Below are 17,182 nucleotides of genomic sequence, written 5' to 3' on the forward strand. Positions count from 1 at the left end.
AATGCATGTTCCAACAGAATCAAGCGCGTGACGAAGCTGCTACCGAATATTATCTGGTAAATAATAAGGGGTAATATGGATGGGAAGGTCTATAATGTCGTGAACAAGGGCGAGGAGTGCCCGGGAGAAGAGCTTACTCTGAATACAAACACCGAAGAAGATAAGGAAGCAAGTCTTCATCTCAAGCCCACGTACGTGAAATTCAGCCCACCAATCTACAGTTATAATGTTAACCAATCCACGGCTATAATGCTAACTTATTTGTACACCAGGTATGCGCTGGGATTTCGTTCATGCGGCCGCACAGTCGTCGATTTTGCGAGCGAGGGTATGATTATTTATCCCGTGGCTCACCATTTGGTCATCTACAATCTAGAAACTCGAGCCATGGAGTTCTTTCATCATATTCGCCATGTCAAGAGCATTCAGAGTTTCCAGTTCTCACCCAACCGCGAGCTCTTGGCCGTAGCAGAAGTATATCAACAGAGTATGGGACAGCTTGCGGCATTTGGAGCCGCCAGCACTACTACCGCGACTCCGTTATCGGTATCCTCGTTTGCAACTTCACCTTTGAAAGGATCGAATGTGGCATTACAGACCCTACTTCGAGATCAAGAAACCCACGCTCTTGCAATCTACAAGCTGGGTACTAAGGCTCGAGTGAGAAGTATACCTCTACCAACCAACTCCAACGTAGTATCGTGTAGTTTCTCGGCCGACAATAAATTTCTCGCGGTTCTTGAAGATTCCCCAGCGCATACTGTAACATACTGGAAAGTGAGCAATTCCAAACTTTTGGCTTCGTGCAAATGTCCAAGTCGTGGCTCGCGAATTCACATCAGCCCAACCAATGCGAATTTCATCTCAGTCTCGGGGCCTGCAACTCTCAAGTATTGGGTCTGGACCAACAATGATTTCAAGATCTCGAATTTCTTGCCGCAACTCAAAGATCAAGAGCATTTCGTAGACCACACCTGGCTGAAAGAGCATATGATCGCTCTTTCTGAACGTGGACTCCTCCTTTGCTTCCGTATCGCGCTCGACGGATGCAACGCTGATCTCGTTCATTCGTCTCGGTGTCACCAGCCATCTCATGTACGCATGGAATGCGTCACCGCTCACGGCAAGGGGTTTGTACTTGGTGGATCGGCCGGTTTCTTCAGTATCTTCGAGGCATCGGTAGGTTTGTCTTTGATCATTTTCAAAGCGTACGGTAGTGTTTAGCTCTGGTATTATTATTTTTTTTTTTGCTGTGCAGGATGACCCGAAAGACCCTTTTCCACTTGTGCGTTCTGTGTCGGTCGGTGACATCGCATTTGACTGCATTGCTGTTTCGCCAAACTCCGAAACAATCGTAGCATGCTCAAAAAGTCGGGAATTGGTCACCTTCTCAATGAGTGCGATCGACACCGAGCAGGAGGACAGAATTGAATTTCGGGAGTTGATTCGTCATGTACGTTTGGCATGTACTTTCAAGAGAAGAGCTCACTAACCCATACTATTTTGCGTCGCAGGGCCACCAAATTGGTCCTGTTCTACAGGTAGATGTATGCGTGCAGAGGCCAATTGTGGTTACTTGTGGCACAGATAAGACCGTGCGAGTGTGGAATTTCGAGTTGAATCACTATGACCTCCTAAGCCATTGTCCCGAAGAACCAACCACGATTGCAGTGCACCCATCAGGATTCCAGCTCGTTGTCGCCTTCAAGGAGCGTGTTCGTATATTTCAGCTTCTTCAAGAAAATCTGAGGCAAGTTAAAGAACTAGCTACCAAAGCCTGCCGCTTCGTTCGATACGCACACGGTGGTCATTTGTTTGCATGTGCCTCTGGTCTTACAGTCACTACCTTCCGAACTTACACATTCGAAGCGGTCCACACATTTTCGGGTCATATTGGCGCTGTACGCTGCTTAAGTTGGAGTCGCGACGACATCTATCTCTTTTCGGCAGCACACGATGGCGCTATCTACCGTTGGGATATTAGCACAGGATTGCGAAGTGAAGAGATGCAGCACGTGGTAAAGCACTGTCAATATGCAGCATTTGTCGTGGATCGAAATGATCCTAGCATTGTTGTGGCATCTGGCAGTGATGGTAAAATCCGTGAAATCATAGCCGGTGAAGAAACAAAAAGTTTTGATCTTTCTGCTGGTACAGTTATTACGTCTATGGCTTTGATGAAGGATTGCAAACGCCTATTTGTCGGTACGAAAGCAGGAAGTTTACTAATATACCCGTGGCCACTAAGCAACAAAGGTGTCGCTGAGTATTTCGCGCATGCAGAGGGGATCTTACACCTGCGCGTGACAGAAGACAACGAGCAGCTTATCACATGCGCAGAGGATGGCAGTGTTGGTATCTTTAAAATTCTCAATGGTGGTTTACAACGTCAAGATCACGAAGAAACTTCTGCAGTAACCTCTCGAACGGGTATAACTACGGCGAGGCCCATGTCTTCATCAGCTACAACTGAGCGCAGGAAAACAGGTGAGGCCTACACTGACGCTGTACTGGTAGCTCGTGACGATCTAGAAGAACGGCGTGCTGAGGTGTTAGAATGGCAGCAACGACATGACCAAGTGAAAGCTGACGTCGAATTTGCGCTGCATCGGAAAGAAAACGAGTGGATAAATCGACTACATGTGCTTAAAGAGGAGTCCGAACATCTTGTGGTTCAGGAACGAGTGCGCTATGAAGAACTTGAAGCGCGTCATCAGCTTGCTACGCGAAAACATACTGAAGAACTGACACAACTTGAAGCGCATCATGTCAAGATGACTCAAGAGCTTGAAAATCAGTACGAACGGAAGCTCGCACAAGAGGTGGCTCGATACGACGCGCTCTCCGAGACGTTAGAGCAGACACGACAACGGTGTGAAGCTCTCATGGAGGCTCAAGACAGTCAAAACCGAGGTACTCTGCATGCAGAGCGGAAGGCAGCGTACACACGAGCCAAGGAGCAGAATGAGGTCATCAAACGCTTGCATGAAGATCTGAAATACAATCACGTCAAGTTTGAGGAAGTGTTGCATCAGGAAGAGACTGATTATGAGCAGGAGATGCAAAAGATGCGCGTCGAATTTGCCGCCCAGTTGGAAAATGAACGTCAGAACACGGCAGTGAAGCAGGGTCAAGTGAGTGCTGCGAATACAAAGCTGGAGTCACTCAGAAAGAAGATGCAGGAGCTGAAGGCGTCGTCACATGCTCGTGATGTGCTTCTGTCGACCGAGAGAGCCAAGTTGGCTCGTCTTGAAGCGACATTGGCAAACTATGAACGACATTTCGAGGTTTGCCGCAATTCGAGTCATGACAAGGAGAAAGCTATCACCGGGTTGAAATCGGAGAATCGTGTACTCGAGAACTTCCGCTCCGTGCTTTCCCATCGTATTGACGGACTTGAAACCGAGCAAGTACCGATGCAACAACACTTGCACTCTTTGGAATCGAAGATCAGCGAGATGCAGAACGAGCTGGCTGATGAATATCGAGCCAAAGCAGAAGCACAACAGGAAATGGAGACCAAAGACGCAAAAATCCGCACCTTGTTGCACGAGGTCAAAACACTGCGTCAAAACTCACTGAAGAAGGAGTATTCCGTCGGGGAAATGACTCGTGAGTTCACACGTCTCGCTCAACTTACGAACTATAAAGACTTGGAGAGTGCCGTGAAAGACGCTTACAAGATTTACGTTATGGGAGAAACCTTGCACAAGAAACCTCCTCGAGCAACACTCTCCACTTACAGTGCTGCAACAAGCACCGCCGTGCCGTCTTCTCCAGGTGGGGGCGGGTTTTATTCACCAGCCAAAACATCCACAACCATGAACGCCAAAACGCCTCAGAAGCAACAACAATCACCTGCTGCTCCCCCATTCGGTGTCATGTCTGTTGTGTCCGATGAAGCTCTAGGCTACGACTGCAAACAGTCGGTGGATGAGTCTGCCAAGCAAATGGAGTATATGAGTCGTACCATCCAGACTCTGCGAACAGCGCTGGATCACGCAAAAGCGCAAACCGACCGCGCCAGACGCGACTCTGTTGCTGAAGGGAGCATACTCATTGAAGAGTGCAACAGACTGCGAAAGGAGAATAAGCAATTACAAGTCCAGATCCGTGATCTGAAACGTGCTATGTACGCTGCGAATGGAAGTTATAACAACAACGATGGCGAACGTTTGTCCGGACAGCTCAGTCGGTCAAGCCCGCAGTTGCGTCCTGCTTCACCGTCACAGGCACCACATCTCGATCTCACTCTTGATGTCACTGTAGGAAGTGGACCTGTGAGTCTAGCACCCTTACAAACAGGACGAGCTACGCCATCCAAGCAGCAGAGACGACAGCGGACACCTATCAGCAGTCCCTCTCCAAAATCCAACAACTCGACATTTCTCCCGTTTGGCCGCGTGGAGCGAGGCCGTCACAATGCAGTTCGTGCCGACGAACTGGCATCTGTGGTGGAGAAGCAGAAGCGTGACATCCAGCGCTTACAGACGCAGGTTCAGTTGCTACTTTCAGGCGCTGCTGATGCACCTTTGGTCCACCATTACAACGGAGTAGCACGCATAATCCCATTGTCGCCTTCTTCGTCGCTGACCGCGTTGGATTCGTCCAAAGGAGCCATGACTGTGTCCCGTATTGGATCATTGCGGCCGTTGACACCGGCTACTCCTGCACCACTGCAATCATCTTTCATGCTCGTTCCGCCAGACTTCGATACCAGCACTCCACCGATGAAACCCACCGAGGTCGAGCAGAACCAGCAAGAAACCCACGGGATTTGAAGCCCGCAGCGCAACGGTATCTTGTACTTACTTCGGTAAGAATGAGAAGATGTGAGGCTTCGGTGATCGACGCGATCCCACACAGTTTTGACAAACAAAAACAACTGATCTAAAAACGGTCGCATCAAAAAATACTCCACAACTTCAGTTAGCAGCAGCAATCTGATGTATCGACAATCCACCAGGCGTTTCGCGAAACGGACAATGATAATGATCCTTACGTAGCAAGCTCTGAAGTTTCATCGCTGCGAACTCGGCGCGATTTAACCACTTTGCCAGAGTCGGACATCGGTTGGAACTATTATTACTTTTTATTGCGAAAAATACTACTTTACATTACGTACAGTTTGTTTGCGCCCAAAAAAATCTGCGATTGTTTACATCATCTGAAAAATGGCTACAGCTCAGAGTTGCTTCACGAAAGGCAACTTTGAAGGCTACAACCAACTACGCTGTACGACAGGATTCCTACCATAACCTCTACGCGGTCATTCTAGCAGCGATGGTGACTATTTGGGGGCGATGAAGTGGACGTGAACGCACCCAGCCCAGCGTCACCTTAGAGTAATTGAGTTAGCGCGCAGATGATAACCCAGTTCGAGATTTCTGAGGAGTTCTCTGGCCACTTCTGCTATAAAGTTCGATTAGTGGTTCGCGTATCAGGCTGACGCTGCGGGTATTGCTCTTGGTTACACGTCATTTTGGCGAACAAGGCAGATATGTATTTCCGTCTGAGACTTGGTTGAGCTATTGCTGTGCATGCCTGCCATTGAGGTTTGTCAAGTATCCCGTTACTAAGTACGGGTCTCTTTTGCATCTTACCCGACGGGTAATCGGTTTTGACTTGAGAAATGTAAGAAACCAAAAAGTATGTATGGTTCTTGCAAATCGCGCTCAATCGGGACTACGTAATCCGCAGCGGTTAGACACTTTTTCCTCACACCGGAAGGCATGGCAAGTCTAGCATTCGCAAAACTACCCAACGCTGAGCACCCGAGGAAGCATTAACGGTACCGCCTCAAAATAACATTTTGCGGCTACAACTCGTAGTCCCGACGAAAATACTCCCGCCATCTCACCCGCGGCGCGCATTGCAGTTTGGCAACACCCCGCACCTCCAGCCCAAAAACGAAAAAGCCGCCTGTTGCATTGAGCAACAGCAGCACAGCCGCAAGTCCGTCAATCACTTCAACCCCCCGAGAAAGTCCACACGCAAGCGCTAGACCATCACTCGTTGCTTCTGATACTTCCAGAGCACTGTAGCCAGCTTCAGCTTCATCCGTTGCCCTCTATAATCCCCCAGCGAGAAAGGACGCACTCTCGAACTCGACGTCAAACAGAATGGACCTCGCCATCCGCGTGAATGTTCGCTACGCCGCCCCGGCCAATTCACAGATCAAGGACGCGTTACTGCTGTTCAAGAGCGCGCGTTGGGTGCATTCCATTATCCGCTACATCATTCCGCAGCTCAACAGTGTGTCACCAGCCGCCATGCACATCATGGAGTCGCTCAAAAGCAACCCGGCCGACGTGCGACAACAGCAAGACGGAGAGCATGCGGTCTGCGTCGTGTGCATGGAAGCACTCACATCGCCCTGTGCCGAGCTGCCTGCGTGCTGCCACCAGTTCCACGAGCGCTGCATTGAACCCTGGCTCAAGATGCACAGCACCTGCCCCACTTGTCGTCACCAGCTACCCACGGACGCCTATACGAGCTACAGCGTCTACGCCATCAACACCACGATCGTCTTACAGCAGTCCCAGTCCAGTATGCCCGCAGCTGAATTGTTAGAACTGTCGGCCAGCAACCAGGTCATCCGTGCCATCGTGAACGCGCGGGTGAGGCGCAATGTAGCATCAACGTCAACTACCGGAGTGGCCATGCGTGGATCTCTCTCGAGTGAATTGCCTATTTTCCAGACTGAGCCGCCTGTCATGAACGCTAGTGTGTTGCAACGCGGCTCCGGTCTGTCTGCAGCGTTGCCTCCCTGTGTCACTGAACCCGTAGTACCCGTCATGCACCGGAATGCCTCCCGACGTCGTTTCCGCGAGCAAGAAACCATCCGAGCGATCGACAAGCGGCGACGTCTGAGTGATTCTGCAGAGGAACAGGATATCTCAACTTCGTGAACCGCCGGTCTACATCCACGTTTTGCCACAATAAGATAGAACTCGATAAATTACAGTCAAGTACCAACGACACGAAGCAGTAACGGGCGATACAGACGCGTTCACTATTCGTACAGTCGGCGTTGCCCTCCCTCAGTAGGACAGCTTAGAGCTTGCCGTAGCTGCTTTATTGAGAAGCTTATTTAACCGAGAAAACAAGTATGCAATCCCACACGTAACGTCGTCAGATCCTCTGTCAAGCATGCTAATACATGTACCACCGCACAGTGTCGCTGGTCGTCTGGGACGAAACTATCACCGAGAAAGCAGCTCCGGCGTCAGAATCGACCGCATCGAGAGTACGCGCACGAGCTCGAAGAGGTCGGCGGTTGACTCGGTCTTCGCGTCAGGAGGGTGCTCCACAATCCAAGTGACAATGCGATTGAACGGCGTGACCAGACTCGCGATTGCAGCCGGTAAACGACACGGGTGGAGCTTCTTGTCTTGAAAATGGCTCACAATGAACATCACCACGCAGACGATGTGTAAAAGCATCACGTAGCAATCGTCTTCACCTCGATTTTCCACCGTAAGATCCTTGTCTGTCATTAAGCGGGAGCCACTGGCACACGCCACAGGCAGGAGGAATGTCAACGCTCGAAACCACTCCAGTGCGTTGGGTATACCCGATGTTTGCGACGTTCCAGTGCTCTCGTTGCCCCCACGAATCAAGATGAGGTTGATCAAGATGCCGAGACAGAGCGTCAGTGTGGACACGTTGGCAAATTCAGTGTTTCCATCGGCGATATCGGCGCAAATGGTGCAGCAAAACTGCATCAAACGCCGCAGAACATCCACGTTCTCCGACATGATAGAGGCACCGTCTGGAAGTGCACTGAGTTGAAGCAATCCTGGCAACAGGAAGTGCAGCTGGTCGATGCTGCTATCGGTCTTGTGGATCACGGCAGCCTTTTGCATCATCTGCGAAACGGCGTCAACCTCGTCGTCCGAGTCAATCTCGTCATCAGAATCGATAGTCTGGTTGTCTTCAGATTTGAAGAGTTGGGATCCATCGTCGTCTGTCACCCAAGCCAGCAATGGTTTGTAGCATACCATGAACGGAACCAACTGCATCACTAAATCCACGCTCGTGTCGGAGTCTTCAGCAATCCAGGCGCTCACAATACGCACACTAGCGCATATCACAGCATCCAGGTGGTAGACTGACTCAGCGTGTGACTCGCGAAGCTCACGGTAGCGATGAGTCTGGACGTAATCGCGAACCAGCGTCAGCAGTTCGAGGACCACTACAAATACCTGGTTGAATGTTCCCTTCATCTCCAGCAAAATATCGTACGGAAGCACCAGCTCACTCTCGTAGTTGGAGACTAAGCCGCTGATCACCATCTCGACGATCCCGTAGCAAATGGGCAATATGGCAAGCACGCGTTTAATCTCCTTATCGCGTCTCTCCGTCTCCTCCACCGATTCCACCTTGGGCTCATCGACTTGAATCAGGGACAGTTCCACCTCGTCCAACATGATCTTAATCTGCGTATAATTGTGCGGTAGTTTAATTCATGAGAACTCAGCTAACAAACAGATGCGAAGCGAATAACGTACCTCAATGGACACGAGCTTCAGCAGGAACAGAATGAATTTGCCACCGGACACTTCATCAGGAGGCGCTTGACTGCGTAGAGTAGTGCCAGGTAGCATCCACGAAGTACCCGAGTGCTGCATGAGCTGGAATATGAGTCGCAGGCACTCGTCGCGCTCTTGGTTAGGCCATTTTGCACGTAGAAAGCGTAGCACGCCCGTACGAATATCAGAAAGACACTGTGAGCTAAGCAACTCGACCGGTGCTTCACCAATCTCCACGAGCCTCATGTAGCTGTTTAAAACAGCTAGCACCAGGATGGCGGTGTCACCCCGCACGTGTGAAAAGTTTGAGCAAATGAACTCGAAGTCATAGCTGTGGATGTGCGTCCAAAGTTCGGGCTTGCTAGCCATCTCGCCTACAATGCTCCACAGATCCTCCAACAGCGTGTCCGTCTGTTGTTCTTGCTCTGTTGGCTTGTTCTCTACCAATAGATCTCGATTCGAGTGAGATCGACTCAACTTCTTCATCGCACTAAAGAGGCGTCCAAGGACACTTTCGTGCATCAAAACCTAGGCAAGAGCACACGGACGAAGCCTCAGGCACCACTCAGAAGCAGATCATCTACCGATTGAGCTGGTTGCCGCACCTGCAGGCCCTTTTCGGTCTGTTTCAAGCCCGATAGGATGCGAACGCAGTCCTGAGACGAATCGTGTGGCGTCGACTGGGACGCCAATTGCTCTAGAAGAAACCTCACGAGCTTATCCTGTGCAAACTCCGTCGCCACGCTGGGGTCTGCGCAGAAGCTGTGTAATAAGTCCACCGAACGCAGCAATACGTCAGTTCTGTAAATCAAGTGAAAAAGCTACATGACATTCTAGTAAAGGTGGCAGTACCTCGCTATTAAGTTGAGCCCGAGGCTTTGGAAGGACGAAAGCGACTCGACATCGTCGGGGCCTGCAACACCGGAAAACGTTCTGGATCAGCAGAGAGCAACAACCTTCGTGCCATATAGCACCTAAAAAGAGAGTAAACGCACCTCTGGTGTGCAGAAGGCGAAGGAAGAAGCTCACGCCGACGGTCGAGAGCACCTGTCGTCGAACTTGGTGGAGTCGTTCGGTCGACAGATCGTCGAGCTTCGTGACCATGAGCAGACCAGCGAACTTGTGCTCGTCCGTCTGACCCTCCAGCATTTGCATGCACTGCGCGATTTTCTCGTCCGCAGTTGCTGCAGTTGTGGCCTCCCCGGCGATCACCGCCGCGCTCGTGGTCTCTGCAGCCATTTCCTAGAACCTCGAGACTGGCGGATGGTTGATGATGGACAAAACAATAATTGTGTGTCGCACATAACGATTTTTATTGGAAAAAAAAAGCAGACGATCCTCGTGCTTCAAGTTGAAGCGTGCAACAAGTTTTGCGATCACATGAAGTCCTCTTCGTACGCATTGACGCTACTGAGATCGGCAGCAGCCTCTAACTTGTCGCCTGATTCGATGTTGTCTCTAGACAAGAGGGATCTGTCGTTTAATGCAGTTGCGTCAGTTGGACTAAACCAGAGCCAAGATTAACGTTAGCATGAGTGACGTACGAGTAGCTACGTAGATCCTTCTGATGTTTGTACTCCATCTTTGCCTTGCGCTGCTCTCCCTCCAGCTGCAGACGCTGCTTCTTGCGCTCGGCCTTGTACAGCAGCTCGCGCTGCCGACGCTCCTCTGCACAACGTACTGCGTCAGAACGACGGATAAAACGCACTCTCTGACAATAACGCACCTTCCAAGTCGGGATGGGACTCTTGCTTCGTCTTGTTGAGCATCTTGATAATGTCCTTGTTCTTCTCCTCAACCTTGTAATGCCGAACCTGCAAAGAATGCCGTCGTATCATTAGTGCATCAGTTTATATTTCCGTATCAACGTCGATATGATTTACTCGTTCGGGGTGGTGGAAGCCCACTTGGCCAACTTCCATGGACGGCGTCTTTTTCAAATTCCGCCACCTTGTGTAGCACTGTGAGCAATATTAATTCTTCATTCCGATGGCCACAAAGACAACAAGTACACCAATTCGTCAAGATGCCGAAGCAAGTACGTACGACACTAACACTCTTCTTTTTACTTCCTTCTATCGAGTTTTCCTGCAACGTACAGTCCAGATTAAGCGTAAGAGAGCAATTATCAAAGGAATTCTCAAGGGAGGGAGAAACACACCTTGACCAGCTGGGCACATTCCTCCAGACACGTTTCCGAAACATCGTCCACTTTAGTTTTGCCCTGGTTCAACAGAACACGCGCATGAGCAAGTGCATCGGCATTCCAATCATCCCATCCAAACTGACCAGAGGAAGTCGAAGGTAGACGTGCGCAGAAGATAAGTCGTCGACATGAAACCTGTAACCACCTTGCATTAAAAATCTAAACTTCCAAGGATTAGAGAATTAGGCCGAGAGATAAAGGCTCACCAAATGTCCTCCATGAACCCGTAGCGGACGAGGTCTTCGTTCTCGAATTTGTCCTTGCCCATGTAAATGGTGTGGCCCTCTGTGAGCGGGGCGCAATGCCAATAATGTCGTTAAGGACGGAATCCCTCTACATATAACTCGGGCGCGCACCACGCACCGGACGAGGTGAAGTAGAACATGGTTGTCCCCCAATTCGTCTGCAGCAGAAATTGAAATGCATTTCATTTTCGGCCAATCGTGCATTTCTCTTTGATGAAGCCGTGCCAGTGGCTAAAACTTGTCATGCGTTTTTATAGGTCAGACATGCTGGTGGGCAGGAATTTGGACCGAATCTTTTGAAGATGTGACCCACATAGTTTTTCTGTCCGCTTTAGCGGTGACGTCTAATCCGCCCAGCTCAGCGGTGTCGAGGCTCGCCTCTCATTTCCACACTACTTCACCCCGAAACACGCCATCTAGTTGGCCGACGATGCTGGGGCGTCCTCTGCGGAGAGGGGGGCAAGGGGGCAACAAGCTGGTGAAACCTGCACCCTCTTGAGAAGTTCGTTTTGCTGTTTTGCCAGCAAGGCGACGTGGACGTCCCTCTCTCTACCCGCGCGGATAGGGGATGCAAATTTCTGTTTATCTTGGCTTCACTATGTAGTCCTGTCACGCACGTTCGCTCTCGTTGCAGTGAATAATTGCATCCGAGCTTAGCCGCAGGTTGACACCTGTTTTGCGGAGAGTTGCTGTCGGCGGTTTCTGCTCAGGCTCAAATTGTGCAACCCTACGACTGCGAGCATTTCCGCTTTTGCCGTCGCCTTCAGCCAGTCGAGTAGTTCGCGCTATCCTCTCCCCGCTTCAATGAAGTGTATCCGAGCGCTGGCCGTGTTTGCCGCCGCCCTGGCCATGGGCGTGGCTGCGGATGACGATCCCGCTTACTACTGTGACTCGGACTCGTACTGCGAAAAGAACTATCCGGGTACGGCATGCATCTCCGTTAACAACTATGGTGACGTGGTCTCCAAGTGCACGCCCAACACGGCCAAGCGTCCAGCCTGCCGCGGTGCCACGCCGGGCCTGTGTCCGTCATACCAGAGCGCCGACATCGGCTACCTGAACGCCCACTGCGTCTTCGTGTCCGAGGAGAACCTGTCGCTATCTTCCAGTGGCTCAGGCTCTGGCCGCCGTCGCCTGATGGGTGCAGCATCGAACTCCTCGGCTGCGGCAAGCGGTAGCGCTGCGGCCTCGTCTACTACGTCGTCTGGCTCTGCGGAAGCCACGTCTACGGCATCTTCTGCAGAAACGTCATCGACGGATAGCGGAAGCGAGGACTCGACGGCCACCGAGAGCGGCAGTGGTGCTAACGCCTTGTACTCCGTCACCATTGACGGAGAGAAGGTGAGCGGCCAGTTTGTCTGCTTAGATGTGTCGGACTGTGCCAATAAGGCCGCCGACCCCAGCACGTGTGAGCCCACTACATGCCAAGCTCCTGACTCCAAGGAAGTGTGTACTTACCACGGCACTTGCACGTACAAGAACAAGAAGAAAATCACCAAGCGTAGCTGCATGTGCTACGCTGGCTTCGAGGGCGACAAGTGCGAGAAGGAGGTCTCGAACGCTTGTGACGTGGACTGCGGCACTGGTGGTGACTGCGTGGACGGCGAGTGCGTGTGTAAGGAAGGATTCGACGGCAAGGAGTATGACGGCAAACAAGGTAAACCCAACCAGCGCTGCACGCTCTGCACGAACGACCTGGCCTGCCAGAACGGCAACACGTGCAACACGGAGACGGGTAAGTGCATCTGCGGTCCTGGTTACAGCGGAGACACGTGCGGTGCTACAGAGGACTCGTGCACAACCCGCACGGATTGCGGTATTGGGGCGTGCCAGGTGCTGGCCAACGGATCTTCTGCTTGCTACTGCCCCATGTGCAGCCCCTCGTGCACGCTGTGCGACATTACCGGTAACTCGTCCTTTGACTGCTCGACATGCCCCACCGACTCCGCCATGACCATGCAGTCCTCCAAGCTGCTGGTGTTTGCGTCGATGTTGGTCGCGGTCATGCTCGCCAACTTGGCTCTGTAAGAGACCACCCCACTCGAATAGTAGTACGGCCCACCATGGGAACACCAGCCAGCAGGGGCTGCTTGGCTCACTAATTACGTAACATGATCATTTACCAACTTTTCTTAGGGTGTTGTGCCAGACACAACCCACGTCGTCTCAGTCGATGCAGTTTCCAGCTTTGATCAAGCTGCTTAGGATGCTGTCTGCTCAGTTTTGCCACAGACGAGCTGTTTTTCTCGATTGGAGATACGATATCAGTTTTTTTTCTCTGTTGTGCATTCGAACACATTCGTGAGCTGGTTTCTGAGTTAAACACTGCCTTATTGCGATACATGTACTGCTCACAACTTCGCTTTTACTACTAGTAGTAGATGAAAAGCTCTTGAGAATCCTCCGTAAGCTGTCGCTAATACTATATAGTACTTGAAATACTACAGTACATAGTAAATCGTTTACCCATTTATTCGATACTTACAAAACACTTAGAACCGCAACATGATGACATTATCTTATATTTGCATCGCTGCTAAGAGCTTCATCCCGTCAATTTACTGAGCGTTCGCTCTCATTTACGGGGCGGGACTGTCCGCAAGAGCCTTGATGGTGTCGAGCGAGCTTTCCAGTGCCTTTTTGAACTTCTTGCCATCCGAGACACCGCTGTCCTTGTAGTTCGTGAGACTTACGTTGATGCTCTTGCCATGGAGCAAATAACCCACGCCATACCCGTGAGGAACGACAGCACCAAACGAGAAATACTGCAAGAACGGCGTCGTCACGTTGCTCGAAGAGATGAGGAAGTTGGTGCTTTCGGCTCGCACGGGGCTTGCCAAGAAGTCGCTGGAAATTCCATTCTGGTTGGCAATCGAATTCAACGCAGTCAAGTGGCGATCGACGCCCAATCCCTTCTGCGCCATCTTGGCCATCTCCACGTGACGGTTAACTGCCGTCACCAGCAGTTCACGTTGCGTATCCATAGCGACGCCATTCTCCACGCCCTTGACAAAGGCTTCAGCAGCAGGAGTCGCCGAGCGAATTGTCTCCGTGCGTCCATGGTGGAAATTGCGCGTTGAGCACGACTCGTAGGTAGGCGCGATCTTGCCGTGCGCGCGGTAAAACGCGAGTTGAAGAGCCATTTGCGCGATACCATCCGGGCTGAGCTTCCACTGCTTGCAGTTGTTCTTCGCGAAGTTCTTGTATACCAAGTACTCCGAGTTCAGGTTGCCAGAAAAGTCAGCAAAGTGACTCTCGGCCTTCTTGATATCTTCAACCAGATTGTTCGACAGCTTCCAGCTGAGCTTTTCAGGCTTGGTGGCACCAGTATACTCCGGCAACTCCTCGAGTGGGGCGAATCCAGAGTCAGAACCACGCATATCGTGCCAGCATTCGTGCAGCCAGCGGTTCCAGACCGTTCCATCCGAGAACGAGTGCTCGAAGTTGACCGTCAAGTGGCCATCGGGCTGAACCATCACCTGTAGCTTGTCAAACCAGCGGCGCGATCCCTGACCGTGCAGCGACAACTGCATGCGCTGCTTCATGTCAGAGGGGTTGCGATCCTCCAGTACCAGCATGAACAGCGCCGAGTCGATCACTTCCAGCGTCTCAGCATTCACCGGGTGGTGGGCCACTAGGTCGTCACGAATCTGTGCCCAAGTGTCGCGCTCCTCAGCCGTGAGTGTGGACAGATCCAAGTCGTCGTGGTCGCCTTTGGATGCCGAGTTTAGGATCGAGTCCAATTGCGCCTCAAGTTGCTTCTGGGACAGCGACTGCTTGCCATCGGGGCTGAGCACGTCCAGCTTGAAGTACTTGTTGCCCGTCATGACCACAATGTGCGTTGCGCGCGGGTGTGAGGTCAGCACGTCGATGTCTTTTTTGGGAACTTTGGCCGTGCCGAACTGACGCGCAAAGCCAGCCATACACTGGTTCTTGTCCTGCTCCAGCTCGCTGTTCTTGACCTTGGTCCACCACTTGACCATGGAGCGCACGAACGCGGCGCTGCGAGGGACCATGCCCTCAAGATTACCGTCCGTCTCGTCCAGCAGACCATAGGATGGGTTCACGTTGATAGGACTCTGGTAGCGGCCACCGAGGTACATCTTGTCCCAGTCTTCCTCGATGTAGCTAAAAGGGTAAGCACGACCCATGGCCTGTTTGAGCTCACGCTTCAGCAGCATTTCCTGCAGCTGGCGTCCCTCGGCGTCCTTGAAGGCCTTGGCTAGCTCAGCGTGCGCCTCCCATTCCTTGGCACTCACCAATGGCCGCACACTCTCCAGGTAGCGCTGCACAGTCTCCTCAAGTTGAGGGACTGGCAAGCGCGGCAAGTTGTACTCGTTGGTGAGTAGCATGCGGTTGAACCATCCAGGCTGCTGAGTACCCGCGGCGGAACTTAGTGCGCGGGCGTGAGTGGTTAGTGGGCGCAACGACGTAGGCACACGCATGATCTTGAAAGGCTGAACAGCGACTTGAGCCCGACGTGAGGCAAGTTAGCGAATGATCGCTGACTGCGCAATACAAAGACCAAGTGAAGATGTGTTTAAAACAGGGGTCTGGAATAAAACCAACTTCAAGTGCTGACGTTGACAGTGTCAACTTGACACCGTCGTGTGCCGGTCATCGTGTGAGAGGCAAGGTGCGAATGGCATGACAAAAAAAAAATCCCATGCCATCCGCAATCAGGGGCTGCTGCAAAGCGTTCATTCACATTGGGAATTATACTACTGGAGCACCACACGGTTCTCGCGCTTTTGGGCAAGATAGTACCGCCGAAATGTCGATTTGCTGCTGCTGCTGCTGCAATTGCTATGCGTTGGGGACACCGATGGATTGCTAGCGACGTCTGCACTAGGGACTACTACCAGCCTGGAGGAAGGATCTGTGGGTGTACTACACGTGGAGACACAAGTTGGAGATTCACCGTTCGAGGCTTGGTTTTCAGAAGCAAATTCTCGTTTGAGAATCGGCACTGCTGACGGTGATAAGTCGCACATGAGCATTTTGCTGGCGATCTCTTTGCCGCGTGTATTCCTTGCCCGCACATGATCGTGAGATGGAGGTCTTGAACTTGTGCCTTCGTGACTAGCGAGGTGAGCTTTAAGTGCTGTGTACCGCCCTCGCTCCTCCGCAACCTTTTGGGCCATTTCACGCTTTTCGACGATAAGCTCTTCGCAAATGGATTTCCAGTATCGCGTCTGGTCTTTCATACCCGCCTCAATAACTTTCTGTGATGCAGCGAGGGACGAATGCATGTCTTCCAAAGTGCGAGACGTGCTATCCAGAAGCTCCTGCTTGATGCGATCCATTGCTATCCGAGAGCTCGCCATTTCTTCCTGTAAGGCTCGCATCTCAGTAGCATGCCTCTGCTCGTTATCCTCTCGAGTTCGCTCAGCTTCGGCCATTCTGGCTTCAAATACCCGTTGGAGACTCATCATTTCTTCGTGCGACTGAGTCAAAAGATCTGTAAGCTCCACCTCCACGATATCCTCGGCGGATCTTGGGATAGCTGTGCGTAAAGATTCCCTTTGAATAGGAGCAGGTGGGGGATACCTGCAGTTTACATCGTTGGCTGGCGCGTTAGTCCGCGAGGAAGCGAACTCACCGATTGAATCAATTGATAAGAGTGAAGGAGCAACAGTATCGGGCGTACTGTTAGCGCGGTCTCTTGGAATGAGGTCATCGCGGTTTCCAACTACATTAGTAGCAACTGTGACACCAGCCTCCTTGCATATAGCTGCAATGGTGCAAAAGCTCTGTTCAGCAGCTAAGATAGCCGCGTCAGCACCAGCGTCGTCGTGAAACCATTGCAGAGCTGTCTTGCAATCTGCGGCTAGTTGATCCAGTGCAGCAGATACGGCATCTAGGAACCCGTCATCTTCTGCAACAAAATAGTTGCCCCCTACATCGTGGCCTATAGCATCATTGTCGATCACACATTAGTACCAGGATGCACCAAGGACTACACGAACAATTATCTTACGTGATGAAGCAGTCCTGTCCTGAAGTTGACCAGGCAGTATCCTGCTAGTATCGGTTGCAGAATGTCCCCGAAGCGAACGGGATTCCGTCATTGCTCATCTATCGAGTGCCAAAGCAAGACACCGTGCTGACACTAAATCAGTCATGCCAGTTTTAGCTGTTCATGTTGAAGTCATTGCACGCCTTTTCAGCCAATCACAACTAAACTCCGTATGTAT

The 17,182-nt window shown here is 51.5% G+C and overlaps 7 protein-coding genes across 15 annotated transcripts; 3 read left to right on the plus strand and 4 right to left on the minus strand.

The window, feature by feature from the left end:
- Positions 1–75: 75 nt before the first annotated feature.
- Positions 76–4,966, plus strand: PPTG_02819 (hypothetical protein; the record flags this gene model as incomplete). Its single annotated transcript, XM_008894107.1, has 4 exons — positions 76–191; positions 273–1,179; positions 1,259–1,453; positions 1,515–4,966. 4 exons carry the CDS (start codon positions 76–78, stop codon positions 4,779–4,781), a joined length of 4,485 nt encoding a protein of 1,494 aa, XP_008892355.1. The 3' UTR covers positions 4,782–4,966.
- Positions 4,967–5,482: 516 nt separating this feature from the next.
- Positions 5,483–9,810, minus strand: PPTG_02821 (hypothetical protein). Of its 4 annotated transcripts, XM_008894109.1 has the most exons (5): positions 9,530–9,810; positions 9,387–9,447; positions 9,140–9,296; positions 8,514–9,062; positions 5,483–8,441 (listed from the first exon to the last, which is right to left on the minus strand). In XM_008894109.1, exons 1-5 carry the CDS (start codon positions 9,771–9,773, stop codon positions 7,206–7,208), a joined length of 2,247 nt encoding a protein of 748 aa, XP_008892357.1. In that variant the 5' UTR covers positions 9,774–9,810; the 3' UTR covers positions 5,483–7,205. The 4 variants fall into 4 exon arrangements, with proteins under 4 accessions (XP_008892357.1, XP_008892358.1, XP_008892360.1 ...); XM_008894110.1 differs by having other exon boundaries at positions 8,514–9,296; XM_008894112.1 differs by having other exon boundaries at positions 9,387–9,810.
- On the plus strand, positions 5,703–7,155 carry PPTG_02820 (hypothetical protein). Its single transcript, XM_008894108.1, has one exon. It carries the CDS (start codon positions 6,123–6,125, stop codon positions 6,909–6,911), a length of 789 nt encoding a protein of 262 aa, XP_008892356.1. The 5' UTR covers positions 5,703–6,122; the 3' UTR covers positions 6,912–7,155.
- Positions 9,811–9,823: 13 nt separating the features above from the next.
- Positions 9,824–11,551, minus strand: PPTG_02822 (coiled-coil domain-containing protein 25). Of its 6 annotated transcripts, XM_008894117.1 has the most exons (10): positions 11,299–11,551; positions 11,104–11,216; positions 10,947–11,025; positions 10,824–10,875; positions 10,696–10,758; positions 10,581–10,622; positions 10,418–10,495; positions 10,261–10,348; positions 10,079–10,202; positions 9,824–10,007 (listed from the first exon to the last, which is right to left on the minus strand). In XM_008894117.1, the coding sequence occupies exons 2-10, from the start codon at positions 11,123–11,125 to the stop codon at positions 9,911–9,913; spliced, it is 645 nt and encodes a 214-aa protein (XP_008892365.1). In that variant the 5' UTR covers positions 11,126–11,216; positions 11,299–11,551; the 3' UTR covers positions 9,824–9,910. The 6 variants fall into 6 exon arrangements, with proteins under 6 accessions (XP_008892365.1, XP_008892364.1, XP_008892362.1 ...); XM_008894116.1 differs by having other exon boundaries at positions 10,696–10,875; XM_008894114.1 differs by lacking the exon at positions 11,299–11,551 and having other exon boundaries at positions 11,104–11,283.
- On the plus strand, positions 11,310–13,454 carry PPTG_02823 (hypothetical protein). The gene has a single exon (XM_008894119.1). It carries the CDS (start codon positions 11,790–11,792, stop codon positions 13,011–13,013), a length of 1,224 nt encoding a protein of 407 aa, XP_008892367.1. The 5' UTR covers positions 11,310–11,789; the 3' UTR covers positions 13,014–13,454.
- Positions 13,411–15,614, minus strand: PPTG_02824 (hypothetical protein). The gene has a single exon (XM_008894120.1). The coding sequence runs from the start codon at positions 15,428–15,430 to the stop codon at positions 13,565–13,567; it is 1,866 nt and encodes a 621-aa protein (XP_008892368.1). The 5' UTR covers positions 15,431–15,614; the 3' UTR covers positions 13,411–13,564.
- Positions 15,615–15,657: 43 nt separating this feature from the next.
- PPTG_02825 (hypothetical protein) lies at positions 15,658–17,099 on the minus strand. The gene is made up of 2 exons (XM_008894121.1): positions 16,966–17,099; positions 15,658–16,896 (listed from the first exon to the last, which is right to left on the minus strand). The coding sequence occupies exons 1-2, from the start codon at positions 17,054–17,056 to the stop codon at positions 15,707–15,709; spliced, it is 1,281 nt and encodes a 426-aa protein (XP_008892369.1). The 5' UTR covers positions 17,057–17,099; the 3' UTR covers positions 15,658–15,706.
- Between the last annotated feature and the right edge of the window lie 83 nt (positions 17,100–17,182).

Source organism: Phytophthora parasitica (genome assembly GCF_000247585.1).
Source record: "Phytophthora parasitica INRA-310 unplaced genomic scaffold supercont2.2, whole genome shotgun sequence".
Lineage (NCBI taxonomy): Eukaryota > Oomycota > Peronosporomycetes > Peronosporales > Peronosporaceae > Phytophthora > Phytophthora nicotianae.